General features: G+C 39.5%; 1 protein-coding gene across 1 annotated transcript; it reads left to right on the forward strand.

The window, feature by feature from the left end:
- On the forward strand, window positions 1-3,156 carry LOC115774595 (uncharacterized). The gene is made up of 6 exons (XM_030721950.1): window positions 1-71; window positions 1,621-1,947; window positions 2,089-2,367; window positions 2,493-2,516; window positions 2,972-3,000; window positions 3,079-3,156. Exons 1-6 carry the CDS (start codon window positions 11-13, stop codon window positions 3,154-3,156), a joined length of 798 nt encoding a protein of 265 aa, XP_030577810.1. The 5' UTR covers window positions 1-10.
- The last annotated feature ends 7,065 nt before the right edge of the window (window positions 3,157-10,221 follow it).

Below are 10,221 nucleotides of genomic sequence, written 5' to 3' on the forward strand. Positions count from 1 at the left end.
GAGAAGCACGATGGCTGAATTCAGATGGATTCAAATGCTTTCATTCCTGATCCTGATGCTTCAGTTTAACAGTAAGTGTCATGGTCCTGGGTCCTTTGGCCCTGCGTTCTTATTTCTATTTAGGTTTGAATTGTGTTTCCTTTGTAGCTTCCTTTGTTTCTGTTCTAGGTTGTGTTTTGGGTTTTCCCAGTGTTGTATGTCAAGTCCGCTTTCCTGTTTTCATCTAGTTGTTTCCTGTTTTATTGTGTCTTCTGTTCCCTGTGTCTTGTGTTCTGTTTTACTTTCTTTGTGTTATTGTGTGTGTTGTTCACCTGTGTTTCCCAGATGTGTCCACTTCCCTCATCAGCCCTCATGTATTTAAGTCCTGAGTTTCCCCTGCTTGTTGTTGCGTATTTGTGATTGTTGAGATCAGCTGTGTGCTCTGTTTCAGGCTTATAGTGATGGGAAGTTCAGTTCTTTTCAGAGAGCTGGCTCTTTCGGCTCCCAAATGGCTCCTCAGATTGTAGTTAAAACAATGTGTAAAATGAATTACTTTTCCTCACCATTCCTGCATGTAGCCTCTAGGTGAAGTGCAACTTCCTTTTTGTCTCTTTGGTCTCTGAGCAAAGAGACGCTCCCTCTGTGTTTGATTTGTGTGGACTCACTGTGTCGTGTGTCTCTGCCTCCCCCTCACCCTGTTGGTCCATGTAGACATGCAGATTCTGCCACAAATCTTAACCAATCACGTGCAGCTTCCACAAAAAAAAAAGAAAAAAAAAGAAAAAAGAAGCAGCTCACTATCAGGAGCCGGCGCTTAGAGCCGGATCATTCACAACCGACCCATCACTACAGGCTTGTGTTTATGCCTTAGTTTGAGTCAAGTCAAGTATAGCTATTTTGTAGTTTGTACCACTGGCTCCCAACCGTCCTTTGGAAACCAGAAGTGAACTAACTTCAATTCAATTTTATTTATATAGCGCCAAATCACAACAATCAGTTGATTCAAAGCGCTTTATATTGTGAGGTAAAGACGTCAGTAATTATGCAGAAAACCCAACAGTCAAAATGACCCCGTATGAGCAAGCAGTTGGCAACAGAGCGATGAAAAAACTCCCTTTTAACAGGAAGAAACCTCCAACACAACCAGGCTCAGGGAGGGGCAGTCATCTGCTGTGACTGGCTGGGGCTGAGGGGAGAGAGACAGAGATTAATAATAACTAATGATTAAATGCAGTGTGGAGTATAAATAGAGTAAAAAGAGGTGAATGAAAAGAAACACTCAGTGCATTATGTGAACCCCCCAACAGACTAGGCCTATTGCAGCTTAACTAAGGGAGGGTTCAGGGTCACCTGATCCAGCTCAAACTATAAGCTTGATCATAAAGGAAAGTTTAAAGCCTAATCTTAAAAATAGAGAGGGTGTCTGTCTCCTGAATCCAAGCAGGGAGCTGGTTCCACAGAAGAGGGGCCTGAAAGCTGAAGGCTCTGCCTCCCATTCTACTCTTAAGTATCCGAGGAACCACAAGTAAGCCAGCAGTCTGAGAGGGAAGTGCAATACCTTGTATGCGAGGAGAAGAATTTTAAATTTTAGTCATATCCATGTTACACTTTAATTTCCAAATGATTTTCTCTTTTTCACAGCAGCAGCAACTCAACAAACCTACACATTACTTGTCAGATTCAGTGATGAAGTGACTTTACCTTGTGGTCAGTCTGACTGTGGCAGGACTGAGTGGCTCTTCAGAGGTGTAACATCCGCTGACAAAGTCCAGCTGAATAATCGTGGGACGATTGTTGAAAAAGACAAAAGTAAATCAGACAGACTGACAGTTACAGCAGACTGTTCTCTGCTTATAAAGACCATCACAGTTGGTGATGCTGGTTGTTACACCGCCACAAACTGCTCATCACAACACAACCAACAACAACAATATGCAGACTTTCATGTTCATCTGTCTGTCATCAGCAGTGAGTATTTATATCATCTTTTCACATCAAAATGTCCTGTTAGAACCACAAACTAAAACATTACAATAATTATGATCAGAGTGATGAAGTTAATTATCTTCATGTTGTTTTTCTCTTTCAAAATGTCTCCATCTGTACAAGTGACTGAACATGAGAACAATGGTGAAGTCACCTTGTTCTGCTCTGTGTTGGGCTTTCGTAAATGTGCATACACAGTGCAGTGGATCTATGAGGGTGAAGACAAACCCTCAGACATGAAGATATCAGCACGATACTGCACTGCCTCTGTGACATTTACAATATCTGACCTCAATCAGAAGTCAAAGTTTTATGAGTTATTAAAGTGTAATGTGATGAATAAGGACACTAAGACAGTGCAGCTGTTTCCTTTCAGCCGTCAGTGCTCAGATGGAACGACAGGTGAGAATATTAACCTCAGTAACACACAATAACACAAAATAGAAATATCTCACCTGTTTTTGTTGTAGTTGTAAAGATGTTTTTCCTAAATGGACAATTTTTCAAAAATTTGTGTATTTGCTCAGGTGAGACTGCACCAACAAATGAAGGTAATCACAAAACGTGTCTGCTGTCTTTTTGTCTTCCTTTTTTATTTTTTTATGAACTTCACACCTGCTTTTGTCATTGTTTGTGTAGGTAACGACATTTGTTCTTAAATATTATGTAGTGTTTATTTTTTGTGACAAAACCACAACATTTGATCACCATGACATAAAACACTGCCTGCTTTTGTCGGTTTTGAAGTCTTATAATTCTGGTTGTGGAACAAAAACCTGAAGCTAAAATGTTTTTATTATTATAATTTTCAGATTTTCCATATTTGTTAAGATGCATCATTGCTTCTGTGGGTTTAGCTGCGCTCTTAATATCTGCTGTTACAGTCAACATGTGGGCAAAATCTAAAGGTGAGAACATTCACAGATGAAACTTTGATACACAGGAAGTTTTGATAAACTTTCACAATAAAGTTCAATTTCCTTTGTTGTGTTTTTTTTTCTTTCAGTGAACAAAACACAGATGGAAAAAAGAAGCGTGAGTTTAAACAATCCCACAAAGTGTGAGTGTCAGTTTGATGAGAGCATCTAAAGTGTGTTGTGTTGTTTTCCACAGGTGCACAAAGATGAAGATGAAGGTACAGTGACCTATGAAAACTCTGCAGACCCTTCTGCTTCTGTCAGACTCCACTGATCATCAACATCAACTCAGCACAGAAACGACATCACTGCTGTTAAAGATCATCTCAGCACATTTCATATGAGGACAAAACAGACTCAGGATCAGATTAATACTGTCCACCTCTTGCCAACAGAATAATAATTTTCAGTATTGTAATATTCAAAAATTGAATATAGGTGATAACTTTATCTCGTATCAAAGGTTTTTGTTAGTTTTGAAGCGATTTTCTGCACTATGAAACTTTCTAACCTGCATTTAAATCAGAATGAAACAGTTTGATCTGACCTTCAGATAACAGCTGTTAATGCAGATGTATTTATGTATTTTTTTAAAATTGCTTCATAGTTGCAAAATTTAGCTCCCAGAATTAGAATCATATTTGTGACTTCATCTGTCACTCACTGTTATGTGATCTGTTTTTGTTATGCTAATGATAATATACCTTAAAGTATTTATGAAAACTTTTACTTTTGCATTTTTTTTCTGGATCCTCACAAATAACTCTGAGCCTCAGACCACAGTATCATGTTCTTTACCTCTCCACTATTATATAAACTTCTACATTAAAGTTAATTTCTATTCTGTTTGTATCGAGTACCGAAAGTGAGAAAATAAATAAATAAATCATCTATCCATCTTCTACTGCTTTTCCTTTTCAGGGTCACGGGGGGGGGGGGTTGCAGCCTATCCCAGGATGAGAGGCAGGGTACACCCTGTACATGCTGCCAGCCTTTTGCAGAGTGTGATTAATTAAATTATTTCCTAATTTAATTACTTAATTGTTTCTGTGTTGCAGTGCATCATGAATTTATTTTATCTGTCAACCTCACTCATCAAAGTCAGGGGGCGGGGCTAACACTAATGTAGTTAACACCACGGCTTTGGTCCTCAGTCCATTCTTTCAGTGGGCGTTTCTCAGGACCAAATACACAGTTTGTCCTTCAATACCTGCGAGTTCCTACTTGGCAAGTACTCCAGCAGACTTCTGAGGACAGGAGGACAGCAGCATACTTGATGACATCAGCTCAGCTTCACTGGGTACTTCACTGCTTTTTACCCTTATGATTAACATTTAAAATGAAAATAACATGTAACAGACCTAATTACCTGTGCTTTTAAAATATATCTACATTTTTATAAAAAAGGTGCTCAACTAGTGGACTGATTTGGAAGGAGGTGGTAAAGAACTGCAAATTATTACTGAAATATTATTGATTAATCAGCACACTGTTCAGCAGATCTCACTGAACAGTGTGCTGGTGTTCCAGATGAACTGGTGTTGGATTGACTGGTGAGGGTGGAACAGATGTGTCCTAACAGTTGATTTTCAGGAGCTGCTGCCAACAAAGCAGGAAATAACCACTGTGAATATTTTATGTGAAAATGAAACATCTTTGAGTTTAAATGGTGAGAGTCCCGTATGACACCACTGCTACAGCCCCGAAGGACACTACAGCTGACAGTATGCTGGTGAATGTGTATGTGTGCGTGTGTGCGTGCGTGTGTGCGTGCGTGCGTGCGTGTGTGTGTGTGTGTGTAGTGAACAGTGGAAGCTGATTTACTGATGTTTATGACTCATAATTTACTGCTAATTGTGCTACAAATGTGAGCGCTATTGTTGAATTCCTCTCACGCTGTTTTTCCCTGTTTAGTAAATCTGGTCTAATATGTTTTATCTGACTGATTTCACATTAATGTACATTATCAGTACTTGTAAAGGTACTTTGGAGTTTTCTTTCTTACCATCATTTTGTTTAATTTTGTTATTGCTCTGCTGTAGGTGAAGATGGCAAAACAAAAAAAACAACAACAACATCATCAACAACAACAACAACAGGTACAACAGCAGCATCTATCACAGAATCACCAACATCAACATTTAAACCAACACCAGAGGAAGTAAAGACCTCAGAGGGTGGTGACACTTTAACTGTAAAGTCTGAATGTCAGACTGACGTCACAGGGAGGTTTTTGGTGCAGCTCTCTCTTTGTGACTGATTTCACTCAGTGACGGCACTGATCATTTCTGATCATTATTAACAATAAACTTAAGGATTCATTTTGAAAACTGTAGATAAAAACTTCAAACTCCCATTTGAAGCTGTTCTGTTCTTTAATCTAAATACTAGATTGAAACTTCACTGTGAGACATTAATTAGCATATTTAACATGATTTTTTTTTCTGTTTTCAGGTTGTTTATGGTTAATTAGCCTTCCTGTGGCTTTAGCAGCACTCTTAATAATTGTTGAGATCATCAAGTGCAAGAAAATTAAAGGTGAGAGCATCCACAGATTAAAGCTTATTATGAATCTAACTAATGAAATGGAAGTGTGTGTGTTACAGCGGACACACTAACCCACTATCTCTCACTCGTGGTAACAATGCTGTCCCCTTGTAATATAGTCCGGTCAGAGACATGAGACGATGTCACATCAGGTTAGAACTTTATTTTCCTTTGCCACACAATAAGCACACACTCGGGCTGACCAGTAGAAATGTGGTTCTGAAATAAGTTCATAATGGTAACAATAAAATATCACTTTTAACTAATCAACATCTATTCAGCACGTACCACAGTCATTACCAACAAATTATCCTATGAACAGTAAGGACAAGTAAGGCAAAATGAGCACAGAATCATCAACAGGAGAAAAATCTCTCATTTGAGGGTCAACACTGCCCTCTACTGGACAAAATAATTCACTCCAGTGCCGCTCTGACATCTGGTTTAACACAGAGGTGCTGTCGGCAGCAACCGGTGTAAACATTACAAGCTAACTTTGTTTGACACATATTAGCTCAGCAAAGCTACATGATAGCGAGCTGTGATTAATTGATAGATGTATTCCTATTGGTCACTCACGCTCCCTCTATGCCGCAACGCATGGTCTGCAGGATTGGCTTTTTAACAGTGTGAAAATGGTAAATTAATATGAACATGTGCATGAATGGAGCTTTTTTATTCTGTAGATGGGGATCATTAGAAAGCAGAAAACCTGGAACTGTGAGATCACACACTACTCTCAGTACAAAGGTACCTATAATTTATCTTTTATTTTAACGGAAAAGTGGGAGGAGCTATGATAATGATAATGATGAAGACGCAGATGATGATGGTGAAGTAGAATCAAATTATATTAAACAGACTCACAGTAAATCCAGGTATTACTGAGCAGTCTTATTTCTGTCTTCTGTGCAGTGTTGATCCAACACCTTCAATATTTCGAGCTCTGCTTACTTTTAACTCTATGATGCTACTTATTAGTTGTTGTTAAGATTAATGCTGTGATATGTTACATGATGCTGTAGTTATATTTAATACTATCCCTGTTGCAGTTATAATTAATGCTGCAGTCTATTGCTACTCTCTCTATGTCTGCTGTGCAGCTTATTTACACTCCTTCCTTCACATTCACACAAGATAAGCTGGTAACAAAAACACACTTGTAATCTTTCAATGAGCTTATCAGTTATAGGATGTTAAAGGCAGATAAATATCATTTATCTTGATTTGTTTAATCTTGTATACAGAAAGCAAGAAAAGAAGAAAAAAACAACTTTGAACTGAGTGCATATTTATTCAGTCTTAGCAAAAAACAGTGGTTTACTCTGTGTCATTGAACCTTATGGCCTCCTCGGTCATTTTTGTACATTTTTTTTTGGTAATCATTTTCGCTGTGTTGCAGCTAGTGGCATGATTTTTTGCAGGAAATCTTCTTTTTCATTAAATTTTTGAAATCTAATGTCTTTTACTCTTACATGTCATTCATAGTCTCGTGGTGCATTTTGCACCCTCTGGATACCGTCGTGGCAAAAATGTACACGCACTTTAAAACTGCTATAAAATCATCATACATCAAGTGGTATAGAATTGTGAAGTGGAACAAAAATTTTACATGATTCAAAACATTTTTTACAAATAAAAAACTGAAAAGTGCGGTGTGCAAAAGCATTCAGCCCCCTTTTCTCTGAGTGCAATTAATTGTATTCAGAAGTTGCCTGATGACTGCTAATGACTAAAAAGAGTCCACCTGTGCAGGGGCGGGCTGGGGCTGAAATTCAGGTTTGGAGAGGCCTTTTATCCGATCGTACAACAGACAAACCATAATTTTAAAACAAGAGAACTTTATTTGCAGTATAAAAACACGATGTATTTTCAGCAGCATTAAAACAACTGTGTGTGTGTATGTAATGGCAAAGAAAGCACGGCTCTTAATTTATTATCATCTGCAGCCTCATATATTTTAGCTTAACTTGGCAAATATGAATGTTTTGTAAGATCCCTTTGTATTCAGTGTTCCCTGTATGAGAAGCCTTATACTTGCTTGATTTTATGTATTTGTTCTATTACCAAACCTCCCTTTTGTATAATATTTTGATGAAACCTTTCATTTTTATTTAACACAAAAACAAATGAACAAAACATTGCAAACAAATCTACCAAACAGACCAATAATAATAATAATTTATTATATATTATATATTTTTAAGCGACAGCAGAATGCAGAGTGGAGCCACTGAGAATGAAAGCTGAGCAGCAAAGGGGGGTGTCGCGCCTTTCGCCTCTCATGGTGTGCTGGCTGGAATGTGTTTGTGGCCCCTCCTGATGAAAAACGGCTCTCAGTGAAGAGCCAGCTCTTTGAGCTGAAACGTTCGCGGTCGACCATCACTGTCTGCACCTGTGGCCGCGAGCGCTGCAGTGCTTAATTGGGTAAAAAAAAAAATTTTTTTAAAATCTGATCACCGGCCGGTTCGGCCTGGAAACGACCGTCCGTTCGGGAAACCTCCTGAAACTCCCGATGGCCACCACACCCCTGCACCTGTGTGTAATCTAATCTCAGTACAAATACAGCTGCTCCGTGACGGCCTCAGAGGTTGGTTAGGAGAATATTGGGGAGGAACCAGCATCATGAAGTCCAAAGAACACAGCAGACAGGTCAGGAAGAAGGTTGTGGAGAAGTTTAAAGCAGGCTTAGGCTATAAAAAGATTTCCCAAGCTTTGAACATCTCACGGAGCACTGTTCAATCCATTATCCAGAAATGGAAAGAGTACGGCACAACTGTAAACCTACCAAGACAAGGCCGTCCACCTAAACTTACAGGCCGATCAAGGACAGCACTGATCAGAGATGCAGCCAAGAGGCCCACGGTGACTCTGGACCAAATGCAGAGATCCACAGCTCAGGTGGGGGAATCTGTCCACAGGACAACTATTAGTGGTGCACTGCACAAATGTGGTCTTTATGGAAGAGTGGCAAGAAGAAAGCCATTGTTAAAAGAAAACCATAAAAAGTCCCGTTTGCAGTTTGCCAGAAGCCATGTTGGAGACACAGCAAACATGTGGAACAAGGTGCTTTGGTTAGATGAGACCAAAATTGAACTTTTTGGCCAAAATGAAAAATGCTATGTGTGGTGGAGAATTAACACTGCACACACCATCCCCACTGTCAAATATGGTGGTGGCAGCATCATGCTCTGGGGCTGCTTCTCTTCAGCAGGGACAGGGAAGTTGGTCAGAGTTGATGGGAAGATGGATGGAGCCAAATACAGGACAATCTTGGAGAAAAACCTGCTGGAGTCTGCAAAAGACTTGAGACTGGGGCGGAGGTTCACCTTCCAGCAGGACAACGACCCTAAACATAAAGCGAGGGCTACAATGGAATGGTTTCAAACCAAACATATTCATGTGTTAGAACGGCCCAGTCAGAGTCCAGACCTAAACCCAATCCAGAATTTGTGGCAAGATCTGAAAACTGCTGTTCACAAACGCTCTCCATCTAATCTGACTGAGCTTTGCAAAGAAGAATGGGCAAAAATTTCAGTCACTACATGTGCAAAGCTGGTGGAGACATACCCTAAAAGACTTGCAGCTGTAACTGCAGCAACAGGTGGTTCCACAAAGTATTGACTCAGGGGGGCTCAATACTTTTGCACACTGTACTTTTCAGTTTTTAATGTAAAAAAATGTTTTGGATCATGTATCATTTTTGTTCCACTTCAAAACTGTATACCACTTTGTGTTGGTCTTTCAAATTAAATTCCAGTGAAATATATTTATGTTTGTGGTTGTAATGTGACAAAATATGAAAAAGTTCAAGGGGTATGAATACTTTTGCAAGCTGCTGTATGCTTTTGTTTGGAGAATCCATTGTTGTATTTGAAATATGTGGTGGTAAGGCAGAAGTCTAACAGTGTGCAAATGTGATCTGGGGTAAAGCTGGTTCTGGTTTGTAAGAACAGGTCTCTGTAAAGTTGTTGGTAAAGTTTGTGCAGTTTTCGATGTGATGGGGAATGTTGCCCACATTGTGAAGTTCATATATACATGGTGCAGCTTCTCCAGGGTAAGGGCAATTGTAGGCAAAGTGGTCAACAGCTTGTTCTCTTTCAAATTGCAATAACAGGCCTGCTGTGTGTTCAGAACGGTGGGAAACTTAAAAACTCCTCAGTGTGGTAACCATCTGTGGTTCTGCTGTTTATCTGCTCATCATTGGAGGCTCAAACCTCCAGATCTCTGCTGCTGTTGTTCACACATTCTCACCAAACACTTCCCCTTCAGTTCTCAGAAAACAGTCAGTGCAATGAGGAGCCAACAGGCCTCAAACACATCTTATCAGTGTTTTTATCTAGCTGCTGGAAGTGGTCACTGCTGCAGAGTTATCATGTTTCACCGTGGACATCAAGACTCGACTTTTGTGGGAAATTGATTTTCATGTGTGCTGACAGCAGACATGATCATAAACACTGTCTGTGTTCTCCTTGATGCAAACACTTCTCTAAACTAACAGTTTTCACACATTTAACGTCCTCTATTCTACTCAGCTGGAGTCCTCCCTGTAAAAGACTGAAGACAGAAAAGTTTGCAAAATGCATCAAACAAAGTTAAAATCTTCAAAAGTTTTTAATGTTTAGAATCTAAATGAAGACAGAGGGAGGTTAGAGAGAGTAAAAGCTGGGAACTAAATTCATTCAGCCAATGACAGAAGAGAGAGAAGGAGTGATGTCACTATGAGGAAGAGAGCAGGACGTCAGCGCTGTCTTCATCTTTGAGACGTCTCATTTGTGAATGTGAGAGCAGG

The sequence above is a fragment of the Archocentrus centrarchus genome, chromosome 24, assembly GCF_007364275.1.
Source record: "Archocentrus centrarchus isolate MPI-CPG fArcCen1 chromosome 24, fArcCen1, whole genome shotgun sequence".
NCBI classification, from domain to species: domain Eukaryota; kingdom Metazoa; phylum Chordata; class Actinopteri; order Cichliformes; family Cichlidae; genus Archocentrus; species Archocentrus centrarchus.